At 36.4% G+C, this 16,917-nt stretch overlaps 1 protein-coding gene across 20 annotated transcripts; it reads right to left on the bottom strand.

Moving 5' to 3' along the window:
* Positions 1-1,208: 1,208 nt before the first annotated feature.
* LOC119068052 (rho GTPase-activating protein 190) lies at positions 1,209-16,917 on the bottom strand. 20 transcript variants are annotated; one of them, XM_037171432.1, is made up of 22 exons: positions 16,684-16,916; positions 14,801-14,964; positions 13,585-14,717; positions 8,748-8,759; positions 8,364-8,666; positions 8,138-8,293; positions 7,653-8,075; positions 7,181-7,594; positions 6,940-7,118; positions 6,617-6,862; positions 6,470-6,547; positions 6,077-6,214; positions 5,197-5,241; positions 3,795-3,982; positions 3,625-3,712; positions 3,409-3,552; positions 2,998-3,240; positions 2,849-2,925; positions 2,386-2,776; positions 2,171-2,302; positions 1,945-2,101; positions 1,331-1,870 (listed from the first exon to the last, which is right to left on the bottom strand). In XM_037171432.1, the coding sequence occupies exons 2-22, from the start codon at positions 14,948-14,950 to the stop codon at positions 1,672-1,674; spliced, it is 4,896 nt and encodes a 1,631-aa protein (XP_037027327.1). In that variant the 5' UTR covers positions 14,951-14,964; positions 16,684-16,916; the 3' UTR covers positions 1,331-1,671. The 20 variants fall into 20 exon arrangements, with proteins under 20 accessions (XP_037027338.1, XP_037027329.1, XP_037027317.1 ...); XM_037171443.1 differs by lacking the exon at positions 8,748-8,759 and having other exon boundaries at positions 1,209-1,870; positions 2,386-2,797; XM_037171439.1 differs by lacking the exon at positions 6,077-6,214 and having other exon boundaries at positions 1,352-1,870; positions 2,386-2,797.

Here is a 16,917-nt window from a genome sequence, read left to right as displayed (position 1 = left end):
GAAGGAGAATTACGTTTACATGGGGAATGTGTATGAAAAACGACCATCTCAAGGAGAAACATGCAGGTGTGACCTTAATGTTTAATCTCACTGTACAAAACCGTTTACGAAAAAAAAATGTTTTGAATAGATAGAATGGCTGAGGATAGGCATCGTGTATTAAGAGCGCTCACCCCTTGGCAAAATTCTAGCCTACATTTGAGCGCAAAAATATTCGTTTTTTGATGATTTCTCTGAACGAAAGTCTTTTTTCGAAAAATGTAAAACCATTAAAGCATGCACAAATGTGTTACTTTTAAAAGAAAAATTGGTTTGTGGATGATAACTTAGTCCACTTGGAGAGACCTTTGCAATGTGTAAATTTATGTGTTTTGCAAAGGCTTCTCCAAGTGGGTTAAGTTATCGACCACAAACCAATTTTTGCATTAAAAGTAACACATTTTTGCATGCTTTAATGGTTTTACTTTTTCAAAAAAAGACTTTCGTTCAGAGAAATCATCAAAAAACGAATATTTTTGCGCACAAATGTAGGCTAGAATTTTGCCAAGGAGTGGGCGCTCTTAAAACGAATAGAGAAACCAAAAATCCAAACTGTTTTATAGAACGGTATTGGCGGCATATAAAAAGAAATCGATGTTTCAACCAGTCACGACAGACCAACCTTAAAATAAAAATTAATTTTTACGTTTTATTCTTCATGTGCCACTGTATCAATCATGTTTCATCAGTCGTCACTATATAATATATACGACGTGAGCTGGCTCACACAGAATCTGGACACATCCTTGGCATTTACACAGAGAAGTGCCAGAACAAACATCTGTCGTTTAGGGCAGCGTAACAATATTGTGCCGGATGTGGATTCTGGGTTTCTATAAAGCAACAATGGTACTGTCTTAAACAATAAACAAAATTCGATAAAGAAAAGCTAGATCCATATCATGTCCTTGTGTTAGCTCATTTCGAGTTAATCAATGTAATTGAGTAAAATCGTCACTGGGTATTGATTTCATACTGGGAGTTTTTAAAAGCGAATCATCGCCTGAGTCCTGTTGAACGATTCGATCGGGTCAAATTAATTTAATTTGGAAAATGTCATTTACTTCCAGCCTAGTTTGATAATACAATTGTGCGTATCGGAAATAAGAATTTTCGTTTCGGTTTTTTAATTGAATTTCTTTTTTGTTGATGATGATTTCATGTTGATGTGATTGAAGGGAAGCAAATTGTCTTTGACGATACATCAAATAAAAACTGATCCACATTCACGTCGAGTCGTACGAAAAATATATATTTTGAGAAACAGAAATATTCTGGTGAATTACTGTCATTCATTGGAAGCATGGTTCTTTTTTCATGAGTTTTAATGTCTTTTATCAAATCACAACTACTACCGAAGTTGATTGTAAAATTTAATTATTTTTTTCTTTTGTTTATTTTATTTTTACTTTTTGTTTTCATTAAAAATTATTTTTTTTCTTAAACTTTTTTTTTTTCTGACATTGAGACGGGGTAATTACAATATTTTACTGACTAACAACCGTATATCTTCTACGAAAATCGGATAAATCAGAGAATAAAACAAAATAATCACGACGATACCTACCGGTGAATTTGATTTAAAAAAAAAAATTGTTGAAAAACTGATCCCCCAAAAAAACAACGAAATAATTACACCATAACGAATGCCTCTTTACCACAAAACAAGAACGGATATTGGTCGATCATTGTTTGAACAATGTCCTCCAAGTATGGCCGCAACTGTTCGAAATGTCCCATGTCGGTGAATTCGATGGGTATTAGTGTTGGCCACCAGCAAATTGCTAAATTTTTACTGTCCATGCTATTGAGTTTTGAGTTTTCGGATACACTGGAAATGGGAGAGATAAAAAGTGTTGTTTTAATGACCTACGGTATATCGTGATCGTTTCGTTCCAAAATTACCGCACAAAGTGTTGAAAGATGTACTTCAGAATTGAAAAATTATACGGAGGAAGCTTATTCAACAAACTTCTTAACGCTAATAATCGACAACTTCTATCAGTTTTAACCTCCATATTGAGTGTTGTGGATGGCAACCCTCTGGAACTACTTATGCAAGCTGTTGACACGTATAATAATTATGTTGATCAGATGTTCGGTAGAGAGTTAACGGACAATCAAAACTTACCGGCAATTTCTTCTAATTCACTCATAAGATCTTTATCGAATAGGGGCGGAAGATGTTTGGAAAAGAAATCTTTCAGAGCAGTGGCGACTGCATTCACTGGAATGTCGAGAGCCTCAATGTCAATGCTAGATTCTGAAAAATTAAAAAAAAGAAAATTTTATTCGACAGAGTCCCTATGCTTGCTTATCTGCTCATCTCAAAAGCGGAATACGAACCTTCTTGTAACTTTTGATACAAAAGATCCACATGTGCCCTATTACCGGGCACCCGATAAATACCCTCCGAATCTAGACCTTCCTGTTCGATAAACTCTACACACTGTTCCAGAAACAGTGGAATCAGATTCTTTTCCGATTGTACGAATTCGGGCATTCCACTGCTACCGCTAGCCAAATCCGATGATTTACCCGTTTGTTTGGATTTTCGTTTCATTTTCTTCTCTTGCTCCTTCTCTTTGTCTTGCAATTTTCGCAGTTTGGCTGCATCTTCTTTGGCTCGGCGTTTGTCCAGTTTTTCTTCCTCTTTCTGGGATTTCTGTTTATCACGCTTTCGGTCGATTAGTTTGTCTTTGTCGTTTTCCTTGACCACTTTTGGCACGACTCCGAACTGTTTTAGAGTGGGATTTTGCTTTGACTTTAATTAGACGGAAACGGGAGTTTTTTTGGTTTTTCAACTTACGATTGGAGAATTATTGTCTCGTGGTGAAGATACATCAATGGATTCCTCTTCCTGAACATCTGTGCACAATGATTTGCCTGCAAAAATGGCGAATTTACAACACCAGTTTTTTGTCATCTTTTCGGTGTTTGTAGTAAAACGGCACTTACCCTTCTCAATACCAGTCGATTTCTTATCAGTTTTCATTTTCTGATAAAGCATCGGAATCTCCGGCGGTTGAACATATGTTCCGAATGGTACCTTTGGCGGTTGCACCGGTATAGCGGCACGTTTCTTTCGCATACGCTTGTGTGTTGTCTGTGTTTTGGTTCGATTCATTTTATAGTAACCGTCATAGCCTCGTGTATTCTTTCGCTCGGATGAACTTGATTCACTGTCCGTTTCTGAGTATTCTATTGAATAGGAAAGAGACAAAACGGAACTATAAATTAACGCAATTGTGTCAACGCATGTTCGTGTAAGGTGAGCAACAACAAAAATTTGAGTTTGGGAACAAACAAAAAAAAAACAATTTTTGGTGTCTGTGTGATTGTGTAAAAGCATGAAAACTATATCAGTACTTTGTCCTTTGTTATCACGTCTATGGCGAATTTTCGATTTGTTCGGCGTTCCATCGTGCGGAAAAGTGTACATGTTCTGTTCGACCAGATCATTACCGTACTCATCCTTCACTTGTGCATACTCGGCCAAATCATCGGAATCGTCTTCGGGAGCAGCAAGGGGGGCATTTTCAAATTTAAATGCTTTATTATAAACTCGAAATTTTTTGTCTTCACCTTCTGGATTATGGTCGCTGTTGACATTCATGCGAGCAATAGCTTCGTTGACAATCGCAAAGTTTTTGAGATTTAGCTTGCCAGGTTGCTGTTTCGATTAAATTTGGCAAATGAGAAATGAATTTCCATTATGAAATTGTAATGCCAACAATGCTCGTCGATATAGTTACCTTTAATGTTTGACTAGGACCCTTCGGGCGCACTTTGTTGCCGAAATTCGTTTCGTTTGCTCGTTGCTGGCGACCCGTTGTAAATGCATGATGCGATCCGAAATTATTCCACAAAATGTTTCGTCGACCGGATCCTTCACGCGACTTATCATTATCTCTTTGAATAAACAATCCATCATCTAGCCAACCTGATATGTGACCACAGAACAATTTTATTAATAAAGTTCGTGACTGTTACTCACGTAATAAAAAGTTTTATGAAAAAGTCGCTTTCCACCGAATGTCTAGTCAACAATTTAATGCAAATTTCATGATTGAAAATGAAAGAAAATATGAAAGGGGGAAAGGCGGTCGATTAATGAAGAATTATTGAATGGCGATTAGAAAGTTGTGAGGATGAAGTTTTTCGCTCATTTTGTAGGATAGACCTTTATGACAATAAAGAACTTCGTCTAATATTTACAACTGAATGACGTATTTTTCAGGGAATTTGATTTACGAAAAAGGAAAATTGAGAGTCCAAAATTATGTCCATGCTCATCATGTAGTAGTAAAGGCACCCAAATCAACTCAATGTTTTTTTTTTGAAAGGATTGATCATCGATGAAATACCGAAAAGTAAACTGCCACACCAATGTGAACCTCTCTTCTCTCTTCTCTCTTCTCTCTACCAACGTAAAGAGGAGAAACTTTTTGAATGCTCGTTTGTTGGAAGCTTTAGCTATTTTTGCTGGTAAACTTGTGTTCATTCTAAAAGTTACGTTGGTCTGTAGCTGATGGCCGTTATTCACATAAGTGTAAGCTGATCTCATTATAAGAATGTAATTTTGGTGGGTGCTTTTTTCTAAATTTTCTTGAATTTTCCCACTCTTTCTATTGTCCTTGATTTTTGCAACAAATGTTTTCGGTAAAATGTTGGAAAATTTAGAGAAGAAAATCGGGAAAACTTTGGAAAATTAGGCAAAATTTAGAAAATTTAGGAGATTCAGGAGAATTTCGTGAAAATTTAGGAAAATGTTTTTAATAAAAATTATCACTGCAAATTCATCAATTGAGCGTATTAGATCATGAGAATTTTTGTTTTGATTCGAGAGTGCAAAAGGTCAGTATTCACTTTAAATTGCCATAAGTGCGAGTGAGACAAATATAATTTGAAGTCGTTAGAGCGAGTAGGATAGACATGTTCCAAAAATCGAACATTTCAAGCGCCTGGGCTAAGAACAAACAAAACAATTTAATTGTAAAATGTCGCGGTTATACCAAAATTAATAGTGCGTATCGCCATCGCCAGTTAATAAAATTTAGATTGCATAACGTTACACTTGCAACAACCAATTTAAATAAAAATCCACAGAAACAAAAAACAAAATTTTAATATCTTTTTAATAAAAAGTCCAATAACCTGAATCATGAGTCGTTAAAGAATCCTTCGAGCCGCTAACATCAGCTGCAGAATAGCCGAACAATTTATTGGTAAAAAGCATGAAAGAAATGTTTAGTGTTAGTGATATTAAAGATGTTATCGAAGTCTGATTAAAATAGCAAAATAAAACTAAAAATATTTTCTTTGTTTCATTAGATTTGTTATTAACGTGTAGGACTACAAATATAAACAAAATTCAAACATGTAAAAATTCTAACCCATTACCATGCTAAACAGAAAAACGATAAAAGCAAATTATTATGCAATATACGAAATGATGAATAAAAAAAATCAGTCAATTGGAACAAATGAACTCATTATGTTGATTGTTAGGCAATGTAATGAATAAAGCATTAGTATAGATATATGACTCGTGGTTCGCATATATTTATTTACTTTTTTTTCTCGAGTATTTGCGTACTTGAAAATGCGCACAAATACGAGACAAAGACAACCACTAGATGAATGTTTATCAAGTGGATTTTTTTTTTTATTTACTAAAAGGGTGAGTTGGATCATCTCATAATCTGTACATTTCCCTGTTAAGTGTTTCAATTTGGTAATGAAAACCATCGTCGAGAAAATTTTTCAATACGACAAACATTGAAGGTTGGAAGACGCTCCTCGACGTAATTGAAACGACTAAACTATACTTTCACATTAGATTGCTTCGTAGATGAAAAATTGTGACCAAAACAGAGACAAATTGTCAAATGAGTTCAGTTCGACGATGCCAAATGACTTCTACTAATCGAGCAACGTAAAAGAATCAAAATCCGACGAAACGAAAATGAAAACCGGAATCAAAGAAAAAAAAGGACAAATTTTTGGTGCATTGTGACCATCAAAAATGGATTACATGTTATGTCGTCAAGACTCGATTGGGACGCTGACACCATATTTCCCTTGTACGGTCGCATCATCGACGACGGTGCCATATGATGATCTGGAGGGGCTGGTTCGGGTGGAGTAGTTGGTGGTGGATAAATCTGAAAGCCTATTGAAGGAAAGAAACAAACAAAAAAAGGTCGTCGAGAATGGTTTTGTCTTTTCGGGTGAAAACAAAAGAGAGACGGCAAAAAAAAATATCTAAATTTGTACACATGAAGGATAATGTGGATGGGCTGACGAATGAATGCTTCATTTACCAGAATGGAATGTGGATTATTTACAATATGAATGAGGAACATAAAAGGATGAAACAAAATGAACGGAAAATCAAAAACAAAAACAAAAATCGTAACAATCATACCTTGATGCAGCAATCTCGCCTTATCATCTTTGTCATCGTCGTTCATATACGTATCATCAATGCCCATATCTTTTTCACCTAACATGTACAAATGTGGATATTTCTCACTATTGTCATTCAAATTAAATTTTAAGTTATCATCCGGACCGTTTAATGAATTCATCGATCTCGTCGGCAGATGTTCATAATTCTCGCTACCCGACCCATCGGTACCGGCCGTATTTTTTAACATATAACTTTCGTGGCGCGGCGGCGGTTGCGGCAATTGGTGCATCGAATGTTCGAGCGTTCCTTCGCCGGAATCGAGTGTCACTGGTTCCTCCATATGGAATGCTTGTTCAATTTCGGGCTTCTTTTCCCACACTTCTTTCAAAAATGGTGTGTAAAATGCGACTGTGAACGGGGATAAATTGACAATCATAAATTGTAGTTACAGACAGACAAGAAGGATACCGCAATCAATGACTTACATTTTAACTGATTTCCAATTGCTGACGTCATAAAATGAGCTCGTAATTTGTCGGCAATGGCATTTCCTTCGGTAATTAACATTTGGCATAGATCATTGTTGAAGAAAGCATTCGCACCTCCGTTATCGGTGATGGCAAGTAATTGCATCGGTAAATTTGGTATGTTCATTGAAAAAGCGCTGCGATTGATTCAAAGATTACCTTTCACTGTAACATCAAACAGAAACCCTCAAAAACTCACTTTAACGTTGCCAATGATGCTCGCCGTTTCGTCGAAAAAAGCAGTATAAATCCGTGTACAAGCTCATCGCGGAATGCATTCGCGCCATGGTACGACGACATGATGACTTCAATTTTCCGCTTCGTGTCGCCCAAAAACGTTTCGAATATGATGCTTCGATCTCCAGACAATTGACATGATGGTTCCGACATAATTGGCCCCAACACACTTTCCACCGAAAACGGATCGCCGCAGAACATGCACAATATTATCCGAATATCGGGCGAGCCTTGCAAATAACGTTCGTCATTCTTCGGATCACCCATACGAATGCACTCGATCAAATGATTCAGAATGTCGTAGATGTAGTTCTGATGCTGCGATTGTCGGTGATGGTAGAAATTTAGTGATGTGTCGATGAATAGACAATGAAGCCTGCAGAAAGATTGCATTTTAACGGCAGCCCGAAATGGCAGAAATTCAAAATTCTTACATCTCAGCTAACTGTTGTCCCTCCGCGCGTAAAAGTTCCATTTCACCATCGTCTTTCTGATCCTCTGGCTGATACACCAACACCAGCGGCAAACTCTCAAACTTATCTTCCAATTCCAAATTACACAACAAACTTCGTTCGATGCTGTCCTTCAAATATTCCGATGACATTTGGTTGGAATATATGCAAACCAGGCCGCTCGACTGGAAGTCAATGTTCTTAAACGATTCCATGTCACCGTTAATGATTTGGGTCTGCAAGTAGTAGGCCTGACCATCGTAAATGTATTCGCCATCGTCTCCACAATTTAAACAAATTTCATTGATAATATCGCTAGCTAAGTGTTCCGAACCCAGAATCAGTAAGTTCAAGATGTTATCGTTGGACTGCATGGATGACGATTTCCATTGATTTTTGGATAGGCTGCAGAGGTAATTTTTATGGTTAAACAGTCGGAGTCCAATTCAATATTTGCACTACTGTACCTGTGAGTTCGCTTAGCGCTAATAATTCGTTCAATCAATGCGTCCATACAATTCGGAAATGCTGGGCAATGCTCCCGTATCGGACAGTGAACAAAACCCAAGTGTTGAAACAACATTAACTTCCGATCTTGGTCCAGACGATCCAACATTTTAAACCTGCATGATTCAAAGATTTTTTTGTGTGACTTGATTTGCCCCATAACTCACACATTTCCAACCAGCATACCTAATATCCTCCTGAAGCACGTCCGTTATCTCTTTAATATCATCCTGTGTTATCGTCCCAGATGGTTCAATACTTTTAAAATGATAAAACAGATCCGCATGCTCCAGCAGTAATTCTTGGAAATTGTGTTTTGCTTTGTCGACTATTTCTTTCTGATGATTATCGTAGATCTGTTGGCAATCATGTTCGGACAACGCTTCGAAACATTCACGACCCATAAACAGTACACGCACTTCGGACAACTGCTTACCGGGTGTGACGTATCCTGCTTCCTCTAAGAGTTTTTTGAATTGTTTCTTCCATCTGGAAAGCAAACAAACAGATTTGGCAATGTAATTGTGTTTTTCAATGGTAAAATTAGTCTGCGTATCAATCAATCGTTACCTTTTCGGCATCCTAATAGAGCGAATGATTGCAATGATTGAAAAATTATTTAGAGGCAAATTATATGTGGACAAAATGAATACAATTCGAAGATTCGATTGTATAAAAACTGTAAAACTTAGAAGACGAATGTAGGACGGTTGAAATCGTTGAAATTGTACTTTTCTTTTTCTTCACCCTCACCACCCGCACAATGTTCAACAACTAAAATTCGAGTAAACAGTTGAGAAAGTTTCCTTCTTAAGCCGATTGAAATGTGAAACTGTGATCGATGAATGATTATAGAAAATGCAAACCAACATTTCTCAGAGAAGGACTCAAAGCTAACTGACATCAGATTCATGGAGCATTTTTAGGTTTCTCTGAACAGTAACAGCCAATGGGAATCGGTGTTAGTTTGTTGAAATTATTTAGTTATAAGAGGTTATTGCGCCTTAAACAGCGTGCCTTCCTGAAATACAAATCTCATGAAAAAATGATCAACGAATGTCAAACCGATAACTGTTTATGACGTCACGCATGGTTGCTAAATCGCTTTTTTAGCATGTAGGGGATAATGCTCGAGCAGGCACTTTAGGCACGCCGGAAAGTGCTAAGGGAGTCGAGGAATACCTCCAAATAAATTTCTAAAAATCAAAAGTCAAATGTTTCCGGTGTGCCTAAAGTTGACAAGTGGCAATAACCGGCAACGTGTTCTAGCAACGCACTTCAAGCATGATTGGTCCTCTAAATAGGGTACTGAAACTGGACAGTGTGTCATACAACTGTAAAACACTGTAAAAAACAGTTTCATACAAAAAAGTACTCTATTTGGTAGCTGTCGACTATGATCACTTTTGCTTGAAGTGCGTTGGTTCTAGCCAAATTAAATCCCGTAGTGGTACCGGCTCTGAGCAGGTCAATTGCCAGGACATGGAATATATGTTCAATTGTCTTTTCAGTGGGTTCCAACAATGGATGTAAATAACATGGTTGTTAGTTGGTGTCAGAAGCTTTTTTTTCATATGTTTTTGCTGCCGTAAAGACTAAAACTAAAAATAAGCAAGCTGGCAGATTCAATTTGATATTTTAACCTAAAGTTATGACCGTTTTAACCTCACAGATAACCTTTACAGTAGCAGAGATATGTGCACCGGGAAGTCAGTGATACCGACTAACATCATTACCATTTACGTTCACCACTTTCATTAAAAGATTTAATTTAACTTTCACGACCTTAAGTGGGACCTTTTCCGCACTTTAAATTCCGCTATAGGGATATGGGGTTGAAACAAGAATACATACGATTCTGAGGCTAGCAGGTGGTTTAAGAAAATGAAGACTGACCTGAATTTCTCAAAATTAATTTTTGTCAAAACATTTACTCTGAATGAGAAGGACTTTCGGAGTTTACAACTTGGTTGAGTAGCATCTTAAACTATAGTCGCATCTAATGTGATGTTTTCAATGGTTATACAGTTCCGAAACTAGAAATTTTATTACAGAATAAACTTTGGTACACAAATTGCCATCTAGAGCTTATGCTACCCGACAAAAAAAAAACTTTTCTAACCTTCCTACTAAAGCATAAATCGGTTCACGATGTTCTGGTGAACTTGGACAGCATTAAAACGTCATCATTGTTCCTGAACAATTGTTCAATAACGAAATTAATTTCCTACACAAATGATCCAATAACAGATTATGGTGTGGGGTATATTGATTTCGGTTTGTCAAAATAATGAAATAATCGAGATACAGAAATTATAACGTGTAATTTACCTAATTCGATATAGAAAGCTATATTGCAGGTTGTTTTACGTTTCAAAAATCTTTTCAATCAGGAATATACATAATTCGTGTACAGCCAAAGTACAGGCATTACGAGAATACATATCAGAACTATTATAACGGAAACCACAAAACATTATCAGCAATCAAGCAATCAAAATTCGTAATCCAAATAGCGTTATCGACAGTGTGTGTTTGTACGTTTTTTTATAGGGAACCCATTACCGAATTAACGGAAATAAATTTCTTTCACTCAACGAATTTACGAACTCAACGAAATTATAACTTTCGGTTAGTAGAATTTTCAATCATGCTGACGACCCTTGAAATTTATGAATTGCTCGGGTAAACAAAGTGTAAAGCTTTCAACCATTCATTTCGTTCAAAAAAAAATTGATTTAAAATTACGAAATCACTCTGCAATACAACAAAAAGGACGGCTTTTAACTCATAAAATCTTCTATATAAACGTTGGTATAATTAAGACTGGTATACACTAGGAAGAAGACACGATAGTTTATTAAATTTAAAATCCAATTTAAACATTTTGTGGTAGTATACTACATTTATGTCGTTGAACATTGAAAAACTTTGAATAACGTTACTCTAATAAACCCACAAACTTAATCGCCTTAGAACAATCCTCTTCAATTGCGCTTCAAATTTATTATTTTCCTCATCGAAACGGAGTGTATCTCATCACTTTCGCAACATAATTTTGGATTCTACAGCCTTGATACAGATGCGATATAGAAATTGATTTTTTGTTAAGACAATCAACTTCACGGGTCCGATAAAAATTCGACCTGAGAATGAAAGTTGGTGCAGTTAGAAAAGATCAAATGTGTTTTCTGATCAAACTTTGCTTCTCAGGGGCTTCTTCTCGCACAGTTCTATGACAAAATATATTAGTGAAATGGACGAAAAACCAAATGCAATTTTCACGATGTATCAATGTGAATTAAAAGCCAGCTAAACCCTAAAATTTGCATCAAATCATAGCAAAGCTAATTAGAAACATATTAACCTATCGGAGATATCCAAAAATAGCCACAAATTTTGCAGGTCCTTGAACGGCTATTGCCTATTTTAGAGAATTGAATTCCCGAAAATTATAATCCTAATTTAATCGGTTCAGATCGAAGGTATGAAGAACAATTAATAATGGCCACATAAACAACAGAGTGACGCGTTTTAGAGAAAAGGACAAAATTGATAGAAAAATTAAGGAATTTTTCAGAATTTAATATTCCCTTCCTTTGAACAGACACTTCATTTCAAATGTGAGGAATCAATAAATTGCTAAAATCGAACATGAGAAGAATTTCATTGTTCGACACATATTTCTCGGTGTACCCTTGAACTCTATCCATTTTTGAACATTTAGCGACCTGTTTCGGTCAAATCCCTCATTTAACCCAATTAAGCCTGCCAAGATTAGTAAAAGTTTGCCATTTTTAAACGTCCCATGGAAATGTAGCGATGTACAAACCGAATATTTTGGAAAATTATGTAAGCTAAAGTTTCAGTATGCTGTTCATTGAAAAAAGTCTGCTGGAAGCGCTTGTTTATTCGCAGATTCAGACGGTTTTTTTTTCTTGCTTCTCTAAATGATTTTACATTAACCATTACAAAACTCATACCAAGATACACTTCATGCAGATGTTATATTGTTGTAGAAGTGCAGTAATTTACTTTCAAAACTTGAACAATGGGCATACACATATACACATTTACGAAAGACAATACCCTCTGCAATTAATATTCTTAAAATAAATAATATAAAATGACCTTAATGGTATGCAAAGAAACAAAATTTACATAATCCTAGCAGAATAGCAAAATGTTTTTGCAGTGCACAAACTGTAGATTGTTAAACCGTTTAGGTTTAAGCTTTGGTCGCTTTAGTCGACATAAAATAGAATTTGTTGCTGTTGTTGTTGTGGTTTTTTTTCGTGCTACTGCTGTTGTTGTTGTTGTTCTTGTTAGTTTCCCTTTTCATCTATATCTTCAATTCGTTTTTATTTTATATCGCTGCACATTGCATGATGGTGCATGCAATTCGTTCCTATGTGTATCGTACGATGCGTACATAGAAATTGTCATAAAATACCATTTGGAAACCAGAGAATTTCGGAAATTGCCTAATGTCAATATTAACGGAAGTCGGATGTTGCCTAAATTTCAACTACTTGAAAAATTACGAAAAAACGGGTCATTCAGTTTCGAACAGGGCTGGTGCAAAAATCAAAAATGTGCTAAGCACCAACAATAAAATGTCTTCTAAGTTTCATCCCTGTGTTTGTGTATATGCGTATTATAGCACTGCTGCCTCGTCAGATTTTATTTATTTACTTTATGTGAGTTCTGTCGAATTGAGCAGTATATTATGGTTGTCGATATATCAGTTTCAGATAAGACCATCTCCCTAGTAGTTTTTTCCTTTATCTGCATTCATGTTAATGAACTGTAACAGCGTACTATTGTAAGGTCATTTTTTTATATGTTAAAGAAAAAAAAATGAAATTTGAACAATTTGTGATTGGCGGTTCGTTTGTATTTGGGAAAAATGTCGAAAGGAAAAAGTGCTCTATGCGATCAGCTGCATGTAAACAGCTTACACAAACGGTATCGCTTTATAAGCATTAAATCCCTTACATTAGTTTCATTAAAGTATCGATGTGTGCTTAACACAGGAATCTTGTACTTCATTTGTCTTAACATTCATTTTACTAGATAAGACCAAATCGGACGTAGGTCATCTTTTGCTTTTGACGTCGTTGTCGATAACAAATGATTGGCGAAGGTCACAATACTTTATATTGAAGCAAACTTCGAATTATAATTAAATGATCCTGTCTAGATAACGGTCCAGCAGAATTTCGATACAACCAGCAGTCAACAACAGCTCTTTGTACTACTCAAACAGATCAAAAATATTTCCCATCGGTCAACCACTGAGCGCACTGACCACAATAAATAATTATTTTACCTTCCTCCCTCCCCCTACGTCTTATGTCTATTGATAATGCAAAACAAGCAAAACATTCAAAATTGTGGTACTCACTCTAATCTTTTCTGTTCCTGTTGCAATGCGTTCACATGATTCTTGAAAACCGTTTCCGCCTCAGTTGTATCTAGCACATCGAACGGTATGCGAGCCTCATCCTCCAAGTCACTAACATCACTCAAATCAGTCCACGGCGCCTGATCACACTCGAAAAAGTATTGCTCAAAGTCAATGTGATTTTTCATGAACGTTCGCACCGAATTCCAATCGCCGTTGATTTCGATGTTCACCGTATTCAAGTCGGGCACAATGTCGTGCAGAATTGCGTTGAAATTGTCCATGTATGCGTGCAGACGACGTGATACATTCTCTTCGCGCAATTTCTTTATGTGGCGTCGGAATATTCGTTGACCCGCTTCCTGGCCGAACAGTTCCATGAAATCGGTCCATTCTTTGTGGTTGGACAGCATCTTTGAGCCTTGTACCCACAATGTATGATAATCGGATATCTGGCAGCGAATTAATCGGGACACGGCTTCGGAGCTGATGTCTAAAAGTTCCTTGCGCGACTTTGCAGCTTCTTGATACGTTGTAATTTTGGTTCGGGTTTTTGCTTTATCGATAATTTGTGCGAGCAACAGGAATGCTAAATCGATGTTGATTGCTTCGTGCGATGACGTTTCCACCATAAATACAGTACCCTTGTACTCCTTACGCTGGCAAATCTTTTCCGCTTCTCGTATGTACATTTCATTAGCCTCGTCATTTTTAGTTGTCACCAGCAACACGGGTTTTTTGTTCTTCATTGCCGTCGTTATAATATTATTGACAAATTCGACTTGCTTCTCCAACGATCTGTTCGGTACTTGGCTCACATCGAATACACAAATGAAACCGTCAATCGTCAACTTTCCGTCGGGTATCACCTTCTGTTCATATTCACGTTCGATGCCTAACTGGTTCTTGCAGATGTACATTAACTTTTCGGCCGACACAATTTTCGAGGCTGTGCACCGTTTCACGTATGATTCCATTTTACCAACTTTGAACGGCTGAAATGTGGCATCGTCCACGAATTCTGTTTGCTCCACAACGTGGAATAGATATTCGGTGCCCTCTTCGGATGTTTTACGAACATCCCCCCAGTAGAGAAAATGATCATTGTTTACGATGCGACCGCTAAAGTCGGACTAGAAGTAAAGGAGAATTGTTTTGTTTTCGTTGTTAGACATTTGTGCTACACAGGTGCTGCGAACGGTGTGTGTCAATTTACCTGGCTCAATACGGATATGTGATCGATGAAATAATCGTCAGTTAGCGGACGGACGAAGCGATTACAGAAACAAGATTTACCGACACCAATTTGGCCTTTCTCTTTTTCGGTGCCAGATAAACCGACAACGGACACATTAATTTGCTTCATTGTAGTCGTATTTTCTGGAAAAATTAAAATTAAAATTTCGAGGAACATAAGCAGCAGACAGAAACGTTAAAGAAAGTGCGTAGCAATTCAATACATAAACATTTGATAGATTGGCAATTGGTGTGCATTTTGCTGTATCGAAAAGAGAGCAGAGGACTCGGAATATGTTAAATTGACTGATTGATAAAGAGTAACATGGTCAACGGATTTGGTAATCAAATCATAAATATAACAGGTAAACCTACACTCATTTTTAAAACTCGTTCGAAGAATAGAGTGAATATTTAACATTGCAAAAGAAAATGTTCAAGTTGAAAAGTTACGAGCAAAGGATTGACTGAGATAAAGGTACGTAGAATGGTAAAATTGAACGAGCAAAACTACGAGGATGTACTGACGCAATTGTGGATACACGAAGGATGAACAGTACGTGAAGTACTGTCCACACTAATGCAGCTGACAGTTCAAATCGTAGATTATTTAACATCGGAGATCGGAATCTGGGTTTACGTTAAGTGTACATGACGTACAACAATAAAGGTTACTCAAGCGTACACAGACAACAGTGAAAACTATATTTATGAATGACTGTTAACCGAGTAGTAATCTAACATGTCGAGGCTTTTATGTATATACAGTCCTGGTGATATTCGGCAAATTTTAAAGCATATAGGCACAGCGCAATTGGCTAAGCAAAATCATTAATTTGCTAGTGAATTGCTGAGCAACAGATTCTGCGATAGAAATTGAATATGAAAGAAAAAAAAAATGTTCAGCACAATGTTTGTATATATTCACTTTGTCCAGGCTGAGTTAATTTCACTTTAAATTCAATTTCGAATGCTAGAACCGCACACAAAAATACACAGCCCCAAACATTTGTCCATTGAACGCTACTACTACACGCAAATTTTCAACCATTTATAAATTCAACTAATTCATTTTGTACCGTCCACCGGTTCACTAATCAATTAAAATATTTTTATTAACTAAAAAATGTACAAATTGAATTCCACGATCGGACCACACACAAAAAAAAACTCAATTATTCTGTAAATGTGACTGGAGGGTAGTAATGTCATTGCGCGCTGGCGCATTGAACATGAAATTCATGGTAATGTATAAGCAAGCAAATAGAATAGAATATTTTGTGTGAAAATCAGACCGAACACCCTGTTGATACACATCCATTTCCCATTTTATGCAGCAAATGAGTCATTTGCGGAGACAATTCTCAAAAATCTAGAATATGCGGTGCTTAGAATTCTCTTCCAGATAACGAACGGACAAGATAAACGGGACGAATTTCGTACCGACTTTGTCATTTAATGACCACATCTTCTTACGAGTATCGATTTTTTCCGGTCTGCAGGTACATAAAGAAAAAAAAGGGCTCTCGACTCATACGTGGATTCGACAATGTCTTTTACTTGTTTCACGGGAAATAGAACCGATTGATCAATGGCACTGATTAGATTTGTAATAATCTGAATAAAATGGGAGATCATCTGATCGTCATTTATCAGTACATTCGTTCATGGTACACTATATACATACATTTGATGTTAGAATATCAAAAAAGAAAAAAAAAGTCTGCTCGAGACTGAAATTGTCTGAGCAAGGACACAGTTTAGTTTGAAACATATAAATAATTGCGAACACTAAAAAACTTTCAAATATCACTTAGCGGTCACAAACAATTGCAGCTTATTTTTACACAAATAAACACTTACAAAATCCTTTCGACAGATTAATTCTTTTTGTTTGAGTGTCAAACAGAACATAAAACATTGACTAGCACATAAACGCACATATTTCTTTGATAACTCGAATGTTAATGGATTATTAACTGTACAATCACGACGGTGATTTAATTTGATTTTTCGGAAGAACCTCTGAAAAACAATTTTATCCAAATGAATTTCGGGTCGCCATTTAAATTGTTTTCGAATTGTTCACCACTGGGG

The sequence above is a fragment of the Bradysia coprophila genome (assembly GCF_014529535.1).
Source record: "Bradysia coprophila strain Holo2 chromosome X unlocalized genomic scaffold, BU_Bcop_v1 contig_173, whole genome shotgun sequence".
Taxonomy (NCBI): Eukaryota; Metazoa; Arthropoda; class Insecta; order Diptera; family Sciaridae; genus Bradysia; species Bradysia coprophila.
The sequence above is the reverse complement of the archived record's forward strand: the minus strand, read 5'-3'. Positions and strand labels throughout refer to the sequence as shown.

What these genes read in the sequence shown, in the direction of transcription:
- LOC119068052 (XM_037171422.1), bottom strand. Translation starts at nt 14,950, where the DNA reads ATGAAGCAAATTAATGTGTCCGTTGTCGGTTTATCTGGCACCGAAAAA. An exon ending in AGCGCTAAGCGAACTCACAG is followed by an intron (nt 8,076 to 8,137) that starts GTACAGTAGTGC and finishes TTACCTCTGCAG; the next exon opens with CCTATCCAAAAATCAATGGA. An exon ending in GAGACAATAATTCTCCAATC is followed by an intron (nt 2,777 to 2,848) that starts GTAAGTTGAAAA and finishes ACTCTAAAACAG; the next exon opens with TTCGGAGTCGTGCCAAAAGT.